This window comes from Elephas maximus, chromosome 14, assembly GCF_024166365.1.
Source record: "Elephas maximus indicus isolate mEleMax1 chromosome 14, mEleMax1 primary haplotype, whole genome shotgun sequence".
NCBI lineage: Eukaryota > Metazoa > Chordata > Mammalia > Proboscidea > Elephantidae > Elephas > Elephas maximus.
The window spans coordinates 61,579,719-61,596,928 of record NC_064832.1 but is presented as its reverse complement, the minus strand read 5'-3'; the positions used below and the strand labels follow the sequence as shown (position 1 = coordinate 61,596,928).

At 36.8% G+C, this 17,210-nt stretch overlaps 1 protein-coding gene across 2 annotated transcripts in view; it reads left to right on the top strand.

Annotated features, from left to right (window-relative positions):
• Positions 1-17,210, top strand: part of KLHL1 (kelch like family member 1) — a 474,296-nt gene that overhangs the window by 426,961 nt on the left and 30,125 nt on the right. For both annotated transcript variants that reach the window (XM_049853061.1, XM_049853060.1), the window contains one exon: positions 2,471-2,633. In XM_049853061.1, the coding sequence (XP_049709018.1) occupies positions 2,471-2,633 (163 nt within the window). The remainder of the gene's footprint in view (positions 1-2,470; positions 2,634-17,210) is intronic.

The window sequence follows — 17,210 nt, the reverse complement described above, 5'->3', positions numbered from 1 at the left end:
GATATTAATGATATTGTTTGATAATTTCTGTACTCATTTGGATCACCTTTCTTGGGACTAGGCATAAGTATGGGTAAATAAGCATAAATTGGCCAAGTAGCTATCTTCCAAATTTCTTGGCATAGATGAGTGAGCACCTCCAGTGCTGCATCTGTTTGTTGAAACACCTCAATTTGTATTCCATGAATTCCTGGAGACTTGTTTTTTGCCAATGCCTTTAATGCAACTTGAACTTCTTCCTTCCATACCGTCAGTTCCTGATCATATGCCACCTCTTGAAATGGTTGGACATCGACTAAATCTTGTTGGTATAATGACTGTGTGTCTTCCTTTCATCTTCTTTTGATGCTTCCTGCATCATTTAATATTTTCCTTTTAGAATTCTTCAATATTGCAACTCTAGGCTTGAATTTTTTCTTTAGTTCTTTCAGCTTGAGAAACACTGAGCATGCTCTTCCCTCTTGGTTTTCCATCTCCAGATCTTTGCACACGTCATTAGTTTGTCTTCTCGGGCTGCCCTTTAAAACTTCTGTTCACTCTTTTACTTTATCTCTGCTCCTTTTGCTTGCTTGTTTAATCTCTCTTATATCTCAAAAGAGATTGATTTAAGACACACCCTACACTAATCCTGTCTCGTTAAGATAACAAAGACAATCCATTCTCAAATGGGATTATAACACAGACGTAGAGGTTGAATTCACAACACATATGTTTAGGGGACACAACTCTATTCATAACAATACCTATTTACTGGTATGTGTAAAATAGCATCTCCTATTTTGATTGCGGAGCCCTGGTGGTGCAGTGGTTAAGTGTTCCACTGCTCACTGAAAGGTCAGAGATTTAAAAGCACCATCAGCTCCATGGCAGAAAGATATGGCTGTCTGCTTCCTTAAAGTTTATAGCCTTGGAAACTGTGTGTGGCCGTTCTAGTCTACCCTCTAGGGTTACTATGAGTTGACATCAACTCTACCATAATGTTTTGTTTTGTTAATGTTGAATGTATGTATAAGAATAATTTAGTATTCTAATCAGCTACTTTATCCTTTATAAAACTACCTTCAAGTAATATGGGAGAAGCAGATTTGCTCATTGTGAATAGTGCACTTATTCCACTTTAGTTAAATGCTCACTGACTAATATAAAAGAGCTACATGAGGGCAAAACCTTTGTTTGAAACTGTGGCCTTAGTGATTAGAACAATTCCTGACACGTAATAAAAATTTAATAAATGGTAGTTGAATAAATGAATGATGTACCATTTTACCTTTACATCAGTGCTGGGAGATGGTTCTCCATGAGTCTCTCATGTTTCTTCATGACTTGGGAACAAGGCATTATCTTTTGTTCTGGACTATCTTTAAAAGTGTACTTTTATAATGGGCAACCTAGGGAGATAGACATAGTGCTTTTCTCCAAAATAAAAGGCAAGTATGCTTAAAGGCATAAAGATCAGATCTCTCTTCGGAGCAATGGGTAGATAAGTTTACTGCACATTATAAAATGGGTTCCTTTTCTGTAACACAACCCATTGAATGTACAGGTCTAACGTGGCCCTCTTTGTATTACCTGTGGAAACTGGGACTTGGAGTACGGGTACAAACTGCCAATACTCTTGACTATTGTGACACACAGCCAAGGAGTCTTAAATTTTCTATCAATATGAATAAACCTGCATCAGGCTAACTTGTCAGCTTGCAAGTAGGGTAAAACCCTAGACCTTTCAGAGTTCTTGACAATCAGACATCGAATTTTGAACTTTGTGTAGGAAAAAAAATCATTGGAATATCTCTACATATAAAGGCTTTAAATTAGGCATAGGATATTTAAATACATATCAACTCTTTAACTTTGAAGAAAATTCATTTACGATGAAGGCAATTTACTGGAAAAGCAGTATATAGGAGTTGCATATATTCTCTTATTGACAACTCACTAGTAATTTTATTTGTTTTAATTGCTTGTGTTTAGTGATTTCAGTTAAGAATATTAGAGAAGGTGTCAAGTTTCCTGAACAGGAAGCTTTAGGAAAATTTATTGTTATGAAATTATGTGGGAAGCCAAAACACAGAGAACATTATCTTGAAATTCAATTTGGTAACATTACATTGCTTAATAAATGTGTAACAAGTGCTTTAAACTGCAGTGCAGAAATACTTTTCAAAAGCAGAGGCACAATATGTATCATTTCTGATTTTCAGAATTTGCCTATTCATATGATAACATGTATTTGAGGAAATAAATTAATTTTCTTTTATAATTCATCTAATTTATACTGTTTATTTTTTGGTTCTAAATTTTGTTTCCTCTTTAATGAAACGATTCAATTAATAGTATAGAGTTTCTTCATCATTGCAACTCTTTCTTCACAACCAGTGCCTGTACTGAATGAAGGGTACCTGAATTTTTACTGTTGAAGTATCTTACTGTGAAATAAGCACATTCATTTATCATTTCTCCAATGTTTCAGGTGTGACAGTACTTGAAGGCCCTATCTATGCTGTAGGAGGCCATGATGGCTGGAGTTATCTGAATACAGTGGAGAGGTGGGATCCACAGAGTCAGCAATGGACATTCGTAGCCAGTATGTCAATTGCCCGAAGCACAGTCGGGGTAGCAGCATTAAATGGCAAGTGAGTAGGCTTTTCTTTCTTTACCTGAAAAAAAGTTTATTGAATGAATATTCTTTTATTAAAAAAAAATTACTAAGCTGATTCAATAAAACATTTTTTCAATATTTTAAGTTTTTGATGTTTTTCAATTTAACCTTTAAGGGTCATTGACAAATTAGGACTTTGCATTTTTCTTTCTTTTTTTCCTTTTCCATTTCTCCATCTAAAACAGAAATGAAAACTTCTTCACATTAATTGCTGATTAAGGAAGTATCAAAATATTTCACAAGAATTTGTATACTAAAAGCCTTTATATTTATGTCATCTCTGGCTAGTCTGAGTAGCTTTCAAAAGAAGAATAAAAATTTGGTGCTCATTATATATACATTTTGGCAGGAATTGCCAATTTGTATTTTTCACCATTTCCATTCATTTCACCCTAAATCAGGGTCCTCAACCTCAGCATTATTAACATTTTAGGGTGGGAAATTCTTTGTTGGTGGGATGGGGGGCTGGACTGTCTTGTGTGGCCTTGAGCAGCATTCCCAGGCTTCTGCTCGCTAGATGTGACTAGAGACACTCCCGCACCCCACGAACACAAGTTATGACAAATAAAAAAAATGAGAATGTCTCCAGACAGTGTCTAATGTCTCCTGGAGAACAGAATAACCACCGCCACCACTCCCTGCCCCACACTCCCCTCCAACACACACACCCCTGAGAAAACCAATGCCCTAAGCAAAATTAATACTTTAAAAGCCTCCAATCCGATCCCCTTTTTTCTTATCTTTCCCTTCCTGTTCATTTGCTAAAGCAAATTGCCAGAGCAAGGCTTTCACAAGTGTACGTATGTCAGTCTTCTTCAAATGCTCCTCTTGCAACTCCAATACAACACAAATCTTTACTTACCAGGACCCACTGGATCTTGTCTCAGCCTACTCTACTTTCTTCACCGTGCATTAACCAAATTGCCCTTCTTTCTATTCCTCAAATATGGCAAGCTCTATTCCAACTCAGTGCCTTAGAATTTATTCTTTGCTTTTCCTGAGATTCTGTTCCCATCGATCCGCATGTTCCTGAGTACTTATTGTTCAGATTTCGTCTGAAAATTTGTCAGACAGAGTTATTTACTGTCCCTCCTGTTTAAAATAGATCACCCTCCACACTATTCCAAACTGTGTTTACTCATTGCTTTTGAAACTGCAAGTTTATTTTCTCTTTTCACCAGCACAGATGTTCAATAAATGTTGAGATTTTGTCTGCTTCACTTATTGTTATATTGCTGGGCATACTGCATATTTTACTAAATCTGCTGAGTAGATGGTTAATGAATTACTCTATCCAATTTAATTAACCTTTGATAATCTGTTTTTGTTTTGTTCTGTTTTTATATGTGTGCATTTGCATGTGTGCATATTCAAAGTTACTTTTTAAACTACCTTTCTCACTTAAATGAGCACTTTTCCATGTCATTAAATGTTCTTAGAAATTCGGTGTTTAATGGCTATAGTTCTCTTTATGCAAAAAATAAAAACTAAATGTAAATAACTCATTTTAGATTTTTGACATTGGAAATATTTCCCAGATTTTGATATTATAAACAGACCTACAAAAGCATTATTAGATGTAAATCTTTTGCCACATGTCCGATTATTTTCTTTGGTGGTAGGGTGACTGACTGGAAAGGAGCAGGACAGAAATTTCTGGGGTAATGGAAATGTTCTATATCTGGATGTAGGTGTTGGTCAGAAGAGTGCTCGGCTGCTAATCAAAACTTTGACTGGCTCAAAACTACCAGCTGCTCTGGGGGAGAAAAGATGTGGCAATGTGCTCCCATAAAGATTTACAGCCTTGGAAACTCCCTATAGGGTTGCAATTCGTCAGCATCAACTCCACAGCAGTGGTTTTGTATCTAAAATAAAATCTCCTTGGTCATGTTACATTATTCCTTCAGTGTTTTGCTATATTCCATTGGCTAGAATTTTAGCTGTTTTTACATCGGTATTGGTCTATGTATTTTTTTGAGAAAACATTCTGCAACATTTTGCCTTATGATATAAAACTCATCTTAGCATAATAGCAGCATAATGTGAATTGAGAAGCTTTACCTTCCTACAATTTGTCTGATGTAAAAGGGTCTATAGATGTGAAAGTATTTTTTCCTTGAATATGAGAAAGAAAAGATAAAATTATACGTACTTGCAAATGTATTCTCTTTAAAATTGTGATTTTACTGAGCTCCTAAAATTTAGTAGAAGGAAATCAGCAGAGGGAAGTTGTACCTTTGCAAATTTATTTCTCACTATCGTAATGAAAGATGTATCCTCTGGACTAGGTTGGGCGGGTAAGCAGGTCTTACATGACAAATTTACTACCATTCCAATCTCCCTAAACCAAATTCAGCCACCCCAGGATTAGACTCTGAGTTTGAGTTTTAGAAATCTCAATTCTGTGGATACAGGACATTTTGGTTCCTTTTTGGTTTCAAGACAGATGTAGAAACATTTAAGTCACTTAAGCAAGGCTTGAGCTGAGTGTTTGAAGCCATGAGCTTATCCTTTTCTTTCCCAACTCTCCAGTGCACTGAGGAGCAATCAGATAATCTCATTATAAAAATTGGTTAGCTTGACAAAAATTTTCCTAAGTATCAAATATATGGTCATCCAGAGGCTTGTCTTTTATACATATTTGATTAGAAATAGGCAATGGTGATACTTTTACATGTCTCTATTGCCACATATTGCTCCTTAGAAACTCTATGGGGCAGTTCTAATCTGGCCTATAGGGTCGCTATGAGTTGGAATCGACGGCATTGGGTGATTGGGTTATTGCCACATTATACCATGGACTATCAAAGTCCTCTTTAGCCCTGGAAATAGGGTCATTAGTACCTCAAAATCTAATCAGATTAAAAAAAAAAAATCCAGAAACTCCAAGACCAATTCAGAAACTCATTCTTAAGATTACATTCTTCTAGAACCACTCTTGGTACAAAATTCTTTGTCAGTCAGGTTTATCCACAGAAATAGTCAGCAATAAGTATTAAGGAGTTGTCTCATGTGGTTCTCAGGGCGGGCAAGTCTGAAATCTTGGTGTGGTTGACCAGCAGGCTGGAAACTAAGGCAGGCGCTGACACTATAATCTTGAGGCAGACATTCTTCTCTAGGAAACTCAGAGTTTGCTCTTAAGGACTTCGACTGATTGAATGAAGTCTGTCCATATTATTAAGTGTGATCTCCTTTACTTAAAATCAGCTGATTGTAGATGTTAACCACCTAAAAAATACCTTCATAGCAATACCTTTGATTAAATATCTGGGTACTACAGCAAATTTCAGACATAAAATTAACCATCACACCAGGATACAATCTGATGCCTACTTTTTATTCTTTCAAGTTAATACTTGAAAGTTAATTTAAAAATCTCAAATACTGTGTTCCTCTGCTTGGGAACTTTTTTTTCTATTGAGATTTTTTTAAATTGTTCTTTTTTCTGTTATTGTGGTCATTTGATTTGGGATATATAGTTTAGTATGTATACGTTAGTGGTTTCTTTTGTGTTTGATCACTGTTTTCTTGTCTATAAATGCCTCCTTCCCTCAGTGTTTTTCTTTCTTTTCCTCTTAACCTGGGAGAAGTTTTGTTCTACCTCATAGTTTCAGTCACTGCCAGTCAGTTTATGATCTTTATTATTTACAGTGTATATTTTTTACTGGATTTTAATACTTCCAACATAATATCCTTATTTCAGACACCTCTTTTTCAATGTTTTATATCTATTCTACTTAATTTTAAAGTGTCATCTTTTCTACTCATCTTAAAAATCTCTGGCATTACCAAATCCAAGTTTTCCTTAATTTTATTGGGAATGTAATTTATTTTTCCTATAAAACACATTTTGAAGCATACACCTTCTCTGCTTTAAGAGTAGTATCTTTTTATGTTATAAAAAGAATTTTACCCATGCTTTGTAGTATTTTGTTTTGTTTCCTGTCTCCGGGCAGTATACAGGTTACAAACATCTGACTTACATACAATCCTGGTTACAAACCAACCGTTGTAAAATTTGAAGTACATACAATGGTTCGTAATACCAAACGGGAGCTACTTTGCCATGCACATCAAAATATTATTATTATTTCTGTATTATTATGTTAGAGATGTTTTAGTGCATCTGGAAGTGTTTCTTTAATATTTTTTAATGCAAGTAAGTACATTATGTACTATATACTAAAACAAACATTCGACCAACTGATGTTAGATACGAACTGTATCTGACCTGACTTACATACAAATTTGACTAAAAGAAAGACTTAGGAATGAAACTTGTTCCTAATATGGGCACTGTCTGTACCTATCCTTGTGATTTTTTCTGTCACATAATCTTTGAGTTCCTTCATTTCTGTTATGGCACATCTAATTGCTCCCAAAATACTAATCAAATATTCTAAAAGTTTTATTTAATGTCAATATGCATTATTATTTCAAAAAAGCTAACAGATGAGAGAAGAAAGGTTGAATAGAATCATGGAAAAACAAAGTGAATAACTACCTGTCAACATAATTTTTATGTGCTTGGTAAAGCTATTTTTCTGCAACATAGTTTTCTCTATAAACTTTCTATTACTTCCAACCTTAATATCAAATAATATTTGTAGACATTCAGGCTGGATTCCTTTTGGCTGCCATTATTGAGAAGAAACAAGAATCCTACTAGCCCTGCAGCTTTGAAATCTGATGTGTAGGAATGAAAGGGATTTGAAACTATATAAACAATATTGATCCCATAGAGCACGCTTTATAAAAAGTAGGGTGTTCTTGCAGTAATATCCAGGGATGCTGGAATTTTTTGGAAGAGGGATTTGAAATTTGGCCTAATAAACAATTTTCTATCTGCTCCCATATGCAAGTTATCTAAAAGAAATTTCTTGGAATTATTTCTATATGAATTAAGTACATGCTACCTCTAATCCCCTTTTAATAAAATTTTTCATTCTGTTGTACCTTTTAATATCAATCATAGGAAAATATTTTCATTTGTGTTAACATTATTTTCTTACTTGGTAGCGAATACATATATTGTTAGTATCACTTTTCCATCTACATTTCAGTCCTCTTGAAGTAGTAGCTATTTTTCTTAAGTATTAAAATAATATTTTTGTAGAGAAAAAAATCACTTAATTTAGAAATTAAGTAAAAATTTCACATCCTTCTGTATCACATTTTGTTTTATTTTAAATTCTTCTCCAGGAAATGTCGATTCATGGATGATAAAACATACGATAAAAGAATGGATGTTTCTCTTGGATGCTAATTTTCATAACTCCTATAGAAGAAGAAAGTATATCCCTTTTCTGACTCCTTATTTTTTCTAATGTTTACAAATAAGTACCAATTCATCTGTTTATTAGAGACTTTTTTTTAACTTTCATTCTGATGCAAAATATTCATATCCTGCTTTGTTCAGAGAATTGGTATCTCATTGAATAGCCTACGCAGCAGATTTGCTCACATGGATGAGAATTATTCCCACTACTTTATTATCTTTATTTTCTATATTATACTCAGATGAGATATACACACACAGGCATACAGATGCACACACACTATATAATATAATGAATGAAAATGTACATTATTATTTCAAGAACCTATCCGATGACGGAAGAGAAGTGGACCAGAATCATGCAAAGACAAAGCAAATAACTACCTGTAAATTTATTTTGTGTGTGAGTTTGGTAAATCTGTTTTTCAGCAGCATATATATACTGATAATTATTTTCCCCTTGCCTTATTCCTTTTCTCCCTTATGATTTTTTTTAAAAGATCTTAATAAAAATGACACTGGCAAGAAGTGAGCTTCTTGGATCAAGTAGACACATGAGACTATGTGGGCAGCTCCTGTCTGGAGGGGAGGTGAGAGGGCAGAGAGGGTCAGAAGCCGGCTGAATGGACATGAAAATACAGGGTGGAGAGAAGGAGTGTGCTGTCTCATTAGAGGGAGGGCAACTAGGAGTATATAAAAACCAAAAACAAGCCCACTGCCGTCAAGTCGATTGGGACTCATGGCGACCCTATAGGACAGAATAAAACTGCCCCATAGAGTTGCCAAGGAGCACCTGGCAGATTTGAACTGCTGACGCTTTGGTTAGCAGCCATAGCACTTAACCACTATGCCACCAGGGTTTCCAAGAGTATATAGTAAAGTGTATATAAGTTTTTGTATGAGAGACTGACTTGATTTGTAAACTTTCACTTAAAGCACAATAAAAAATGAAAAAAAGATCTTAATATGTGTATAAAAAAAATGTGTATAGTTCATTATATATATTCTCCAATCTTAATTTGAAATAAATGGGATAAGAGTTTAATAAATAAAATAATCAAAGGACAGTCTTGTTGCCAATTTTCACACATTGTTATAACTGAATTGTCCATCCAGTTCCTTCTAATATCCCCTTTAAATTGACTATAAACCAAAGCAAACCAAATCTGTTGCTCTCAAGCCATTTCAAACTCATAGTGACCTTATAGGACAGAGTAGAACTGCCCCCGAGGGTTTTCAAGTAGTGGCTGGTGAATTTGAACTGCAGATCTTTTGGTTAGCAGCCTTAGCTAAACTGACTATAAAAAAAAATAAAAATTTATTTTTTTTACATGCAATTAATTATCCAAGTTGTTTTTCTAATCCTTGTATTTTTGGTCAGCTAGAAAATTTTTTTTTTTTTAGAATATGCAGTATCTCAAGAAATCCTGTTTTACTCTGTCTTAAGAGGAAAAAAAAATCCTGTTTTACTTTAGTACCACTCTTCATAAAAAGTATCCAAGTGTGGTCTTAGCATAACAGCATTTCAGGTTTTTATTCTTAAAATTGTTTGCATTTTAAATATATATATTTCCCAATTGTTAATCCTATTTTATGAAAATGTTTAGAATGATTTCATTTTTTGCATCAAATAATCTTTCCTTCAAAATATTACAGCTCTCATTTGGACACCTTTTATTTTTTCCTGAATGTTGTTCAAAAGATCTCAAAACTCTGTGGTTGATGACTATTAGCATCTGGCTGTGTTTCTCAGAGGGAAACGTAATCACTAGTCAGTGACCTTTCACTCCAGACCCATAGCAGAAAATTGTTTTATTAACACCCTCTGACAGTTGTTTATTTTTTTTTTCCCACCTTTATAAATGTGATGTTTTCTCCTGGTATTCTTTTTACAAATCACTAATGTGTCATCCTACCCTGGCTGTTGCTTTCCTGAAAACTATTTTGAATAATTTTCCCAATTAAGATTAATAAAACTCCAGTGAACAGCCCTCTGGATCATAGGTTATCCATGACACCATTTGTTGTGGAAAAGCAAAACAACAACAACAACAAAAACGGCTCAGGGCTTAAAATTAACGAGTGTGCTCAGATGGATTGAAGAGCAAAATTATATCAATTTCATGATGCATTTTGATTGATTTTCCAGTAAAGAGTAGCTGCATCATCCCACGTTAGTATAGTCAGAGTCTTATTTGGTGAATAAAGGGAATATAAGAAAACAGGAAATAGACATTCTTAAAATAATATTTGCATGAGTGATTCCTTTCCTTATTGCTCTCAGCCTTGGCTTGATTCTTTTAAATTTTAGGTTGTAGCTAAATGACTTTCTGTTTTATTTATCTTCATTTCCTGAGTTAGTTCACAAAGGGGACTGACACTGCCTGAACACATCCACAAGTAGTCTTGAGTTTTAATCAATGTATAGTATGGCCACTAGGGAATCTGCAAAACACACTGAAACAGTGAATTCTTTCATGATTCACCATGCCACAACTTATTCACATATTTATTCAAAACCTCATGTTAACCCACCTGGAGCAAAGGAAAATGAAGAACACCAAGGTCACACGACAACTAGGAGCCCAAGAGACAGAAAGGGCCACATGAACCAGAAACCTACATCATCCTGAGACCAGAAGAACTAGTTGGTGCCCAGCCCCAATCGATGACTGCCCTGACAGGGAGCACAACAGAGAACTCCTGAGGGAACAGGAGATCAGTGGGATGCAGACCCCAAATTCTCATAAAAAGACCATACTTAATGGTCTGACTGAGACTAGAGGAATCCCGGCGGCCATGCTCCCCAGACCTTCTGTCGGCACAGGACAGGAACCATCCCCGAAGACAACTCATCAGACATGAAAGGGACTGGTCAGCGGGTGGGAGAGAGATGCTGATGAAGAGTGAGCTAATTATATCAGGTGGACACTTGAGATTGTGTTGGCAGCTCTCGTCTGGAGGGGGGATGGGAGGATAGAGAGAGAGGGAAGCTGGCAAAATTGTCAAGAAAGGAGAGACTGAAAGGGCTGACTCAATAGGGGAAGAGCAGGTGGGAGTACGGAGTAAGATGTATGTAAACTTATATGTGACAGACTGATTGGATTTGTAAACGTTCACTTGAAGCTTAATAAAAGTTAATCAAAAAAAAAAAAAAACCTCATGTTAATGAAACCCACACGGCAGTTGCAATTTTTGTGCAGCCCAAAGTTTATACAGCTAAAAGTATCATGAGAACACGAGCCAATGTCTGTCATTTTTTCCATTACATCCAATTACCTCGTACAATGTCTTTCGTTTCAAGACCCCTCACTTGCATGGCCCATTCTAAGACCTTATTTCTATTTTCAAATGTTATATTCTTTTCCATAAAGATTACAACCAAAATTGCGTAACTTTTAGTCTGTCTTGGAATCACAAAGAGACAGAGAGAGGGAGGGAGAGAGAAAAAGAAAGAAAAAAGAGAAAGAAAAGAAAGGTAGAAAGAAAAAGAAAGGAATTGCTTGGGGCTACTAATAGAGTCAGCAGGTTTGTAAAATGCCTTTTGAAGGAAATGATTTTTAAGCTGGAACTTGATTGATTTATCAGATTTCAGGAATGTATGGAAGCATTGCAATGAGAAGGAACAATTTGTGTCAAGTGCCTGAGTATGACATGCAAACAAAAAGAGAAAAAATTAAGACATACCCAAATCTAATGAGAAAGAGTGGCCAAATGACTAGATAAAAAGAAAGGTCTTAGGTCATATAGCAACTTAGCAAAAGTGAGGACATTGTCCATTCTTAAACAGGGCAGCGATATTGCTGTATTTTGATTTTATAATATTTACTCTGGCTGTAGAATATTTTATATAAGTTGAAGGAAACTATAAAACTATTGGAATCCCATCTGGACTACTGAATGTACCTGCTAAGACATTACAGTGGTTCAAAGAGATTGCTTCATATATCACGTGTCAAAATAAGAATGTATAGCACCAGCAGGCAAGGTGTTGTGACTCCCTATTTGAGCATAAAACCAAACCAAATCCATTGCTGTCGAGTGGGTTCTGACTCATAGTGACCCTATACAACAGAGTAGAACTGTCCCCATAGGGTTTCCAAGAAGCAGCTGGTGTATTCAGACTACCAACCTAAGCAAATGCAGCTCTTAACCACTGCTCCACCAAGGCTCCTATTTGAGCACAGTTCCTGGGGAACACCTCAGTCTGGAATACAGTGACTTTAATGATTTAGACTCCACCTTTTTTCCTCTTTTCACTGTAACCAATTGCCTTAAATGAAGCCCAGGTGGCTAGGTGGTTAAGAGCTTGGCTGCCAAGCAAAAGGTGGGCAGTTTGAATCCACTACCCGTTTCTTGGAAACCCTATGAGGCAGTTCTACTGTGTCCTATAGGGTCTCTACGAGTTGGAATGTTGAGGCCGACAGTTTTTTTTTTTTTTTTTAGTTGCCTTAAAGCCATCCTGTTTCCCTTTCTAAGTCGTTTGAATCACTCACCCTTCCAGAGCATGCCTATATTGTTGACACTCCCACTCCTTTGCCTTTGCAAAGGGGAGGAGCCCAGGCGGTGCAGTGGTTAAAGCACTTGACCGCTAACCGAAAGGTCAGCGGTTTGAAACCACAAGTGGCTGTGCGGTGAAAGATGTAGCGGTTTGCTTCCTCAAATATTACAGCTTTGGAAACCGTATGCAGTCCCTGTAAGTCAGAATCCACTAACGGCAGTAGATTTGGTTTGGTTTGGTGTTTTGCCTCTGCACATATTCGTCTTTGATTCCCTTTCCGTTGCTTTTTTTTTTTTTTTGGTAACTTGTGACTGACCACCGGTGACTGTCCACATAATTTCTCTGATTGCCACCCGACCTTTGGATACATTTGAAAGCTTTCTTTAGTGATAGCCTAAGACAACTCCATTTCCCTTTGTGCGTTTTCTTGTGGCAGGATCAACAATTATAGGATTCCGCTTATTGTACTGGAGAATAGTGTCAGGAAGTATTAAAAAGATGTTAAGAGTCTGTTTGCCTAAAATCTAAATAAGATAATTTGTAGTATTTTCTGTCATGCGAAGTCTTGTTTAATTTGTACCTTTCCCTTGAAACCTTTTCTTAATGCACCCAGTTAAAATTAATCTTTCCATCTTTTGTGTTCTCGAGACACATTTTTTTTCCCCCTGCCACTTGTTAAAGTCTTGTTTCAGTGGGCCTTAAACAGATACTTTTTTGTGACAAGTTTTCACAGATGAATCGCCTTTTCTTTAAAGTTGAAAACCAATGATTTATTCTTTTTTGTTTTTTGTAATCTCACACTCATTTACTGACCACGGTGATATATCAAAATCAAATCTACCCTCAGAAAGCTCACATCATATTGAAAGGAAATAGGTGTGGAAGGATTTCTGGGTTCCCCTGGTGGCCTAGTGGTTAAGTGCTATGGCTGCTAACCGAAGGGTCGGCAGTTCAAATCCACCACGCGTTCCTCGGAAACTCTATGGGGCAGTTGTGCTCTGTCCCATGGGGCCACAATGAGTCGGAATCGACTCCACAGCACGTGGTTTGTTTTTTTTTAGGTTTGGAAGAAGTAGCTATTGGCTTGTAATGGTGTAGAACGAAGGTTGGCAAGGAATCATGGAGAAACTGACCATTTCTGCCAGGTTTTGGCTGGTGATTTTTACCAAGTTTTGGGGTATGGTGAATTAACCTAAATTCATTTATCTTTTTACAATTGTAAAGTTCTATTAGTAAACGTAGATTGTTGCTGTTAGTTGCCAAAGAGCTGGCGCCAACTAATGGCAACTTTATGTATAATAGAATACAACACCGCCGAGTCCTGTGTCCTCTCCATGGTCATTACTATATTTGAGTCCATTTTGGTAACTACTAGATTTTGACAATTAAAGATATATGGGATCAGTCACATACATTTTGATTACCATCTTGATTATACCACGACTTTGATTACCATGTCATAAGTTATCATGCAAGTGAGTCTCAGTCTGAATTTGCCGCATGTATAAAATTTTATTAGGTCTCTGGGTGGCACGAACAGTTTGCACTTGGCTACTAACCAAAAGTTAGTGGTTTGAATCCACCCAGCTGTGCTGCAGAAGAAAGGCCTAGAGATATACTTCCATAAGACATTGCCGTGAAAACCCTGTGGAGCACAATTCTGTTTTGACACACATGGTATGTCTGGAATTGACTGGATGGCAGTGGTCTTATTTTTGGTTTGCCAACATTTATTAGTAAGCAGGAACAAAAGCAGTCAGACGTTTATTGGTGTAAGCTTGGTGAACTCGCCCTCACCGTACTGTTTGGTAACAAGAATTCGAACAAGTACCTCTCATGAAAAGACAAATCCAAGAGTATTCTGACAGCAGGATCAACAAACCTTCTCCTGGGATTAGATGAAAGAGTTCTGCACTAATTGGGAAACAAAGGACCAGTTTTCTGGATCTCGGGTATTGCTTTGAAGATGTTACAATGCTGGGCTTGTGGAATTCTTATGCATAGACTATGCGGGGGCAGTGACGCTTGAAAAGTGTTCTTCAGTTAGCACAAAAAAGAAAAATTATGATACTTTTATTTAATATCTCATGCTAATTAATAAAAACCTTCCAATATTTAAATAATTATACTGGAAACACTTGCCTCAGCCATTCCTGAAGTATGTACTATATACAGGTAAAGTAGGGCAAATATTAAATGATCTGACCCAGAAAACGGATTAATTTATAAAAAAAAGTTAAATTTCAGGGAACAAGACAGAGGGTTATCGGGAAAGACTGCCTACTAAAAAGGCACATGAATTGATTAAGGGAAGATGAGTTAATGTAATGGCATAGTTAATAATAGTTACCTAGGGTAGAGTGAACACAAATGCGTGATGGCAGAAAGGGCTGGAAATGGTCTAGTGTCATGACAGAAACTTCGAATTGTCACCTAATACCCATTTCCCCCTTTTTATATGACAATATAAACACCAATTTTTAGCTGGGCATATGACCATTTGAAATGAAGACAACTTTATCAGTTTGGTATTGCCAGGTGTTAAGTTCTGGCATGTGAGAACTGACATGATATCTTACAAAAATGACTCTTAAAGAAGTTATACTCCTCCCATCTTTCCTTCATCTTGCTGTTTGGAATATGACTGTGATAGCTAGGAGTCCATCTTGGAACACCAGGACAAGAGGGTTAGCTGACAATTCTCCATGGACCTTTAGTTCTACTGCATATTTTCTGATTAAGAAGTACAGACAGCTTTATTTCACTATCTTGTCAAGGATGTTTGTAAATCAAACAGTCTTGGAAGCTGGAGATAGTCTGTCCCTCTGAAGTAGAGAGGATATTTGTTCCTTGACCAGTAGAATAAAGCTAATATCTCCCTCCAGGGCAACGTGTGGGCAGGTTTGCCATAGAGTCAGTCCCAAACTCATAGTGATCCCATGCATAATGCAACAAAATTCTGCATGGTTTGGAACCATCCCCTGTTTGGTTGTAGATCAGATCTTCGTGATCCGTAGGGTTTTCATTGGCTAATTTTCAGAAGTAGATCTCCAGGCCTTTCTTCCTAGTCCACCGTAGTCTAGAAGCTTCACTAAAATCTGTTCAGTATTAGCAACACACAAGCCTCTACTGACAGACGGGTGGTAACTGTGCATGAGGTGTGTTGGCAGAGAATTAAACCTGGGTCTCCTGCATAGAAGGCGAGACTTCTACCACTGAACCACCACTTGCTAATAAACCGAAAAATCAAACCCATTGCCGTTTAGTTGATTTCAACACATAGCGACCCTATAGGACAGAGTAGGACTGCCTTATACTTTCCAAAGGGTGCCTAGTGGATTCGAGCTGCCAACCTTTTGGTTAGCAGCCATAGCTCTTACCCACTATGTCACCAGGGCCCCTTTTTAAAGGATTGGTGTTCCCTAAACTCAGGTTTCGTCAGCTATGGAACAAATCTTCTGTGTGTGCAGCATACACCTGAGTCACTCTAATCACCCTGGGGGAACATGGGAAGAAAAAGGGAATCAATACAAAAATGAAGCTTATGCTGCCTGTTGTCATGTCATGACAAAAGTCATGTCTCTTTGACCCAGAAGTCTTGTGTCTTCTGCTAGCGCTTATGAAACTGTAGCAGACTAATTTTAGTTTGCAAGCAGAGTGAATTTTCAGACCCTTCACAGTTCTTGACAAAGGGTCATACTCTAGAGTTGATGCAGTAAAAAGAGGGATGCAAGCTGCGTCTCAACATTTGCAAAGCTACTCTTAACGCACATCTAAATGTAAATGCTAGCTAATGTAGATGTGTTTCTTAGAAATGGTACATTGTGTGTAATAGGGTATAAAATGTGGCACTAACTTAAGCGGACACTTGACAACAAAGTCTGAAGACACTGAAGGTTAAGTAAAACTCATCTACATGCCAATTAAATATACAGATTAGGGAAAATTCACAATGTTGTTGGCATTGTAAAATTATTGCCATTTTCTGCAAAGTTTTAGAAAAGTCAAATATGTTCAGGAATACTACTGGATCTGCTGCCAATTCTTGGCATTCAAGGAATATACTGGACAATACTATAAAGGGTAACCTCCTTATGATCCTAAAGAATATTCTTTTTTTTTCCTATTCTTTTCTCATTGCTTCAGAGTGAAATTCCAATTCCACAACACCCTTCATTCACAGTGTGTCTTTCCATCCTACCAGCTGCATCTCTTCCTCCTCTCCTTCGCTACCACCCATTCCATCATCAGGACACACTTGACACTCTATTTATCACCAAAAAAAAAAAAAAAAATTTTTTTTTTTTATGACCTTTCATGGAAACCCTGGTAGCATAGTGGTTAAGTGCTTCGGCTGCTAACCAACAGGTCGGCAGTTCAAATCCGCCAGGTGCTCCTTGGAAACCCTATGAGGCAGTTCCACTTTGTCCTTTAGGGTCTCTATGAGTTGGAATCAACTCAAAGGCAAAGGGTTTTTTTTTTTTTTAGATGACCTTTCACGCACCTTGTCTTTACACATGATACTTTCCCTGTAATGCTTTCCCCTTACTTCTTCATCTTGCAAATTTCTACTCATCTTTCAACTCTAACTTAAAATGTTACGCCTCCTTTCTTGCTGTGAAGCTGTCAGCTGTCACTTCCTATGTTGTCAGTGTGCATTTACCTCCAGCATCAGCTTCTCTGTCCTTCAGATTCTTGACGTCTCATTTGTTCATTGTAGTGAAACAAAGAGGGTGATTGGTATCAAGTACGAATAAATAGGTTGTGAAAGG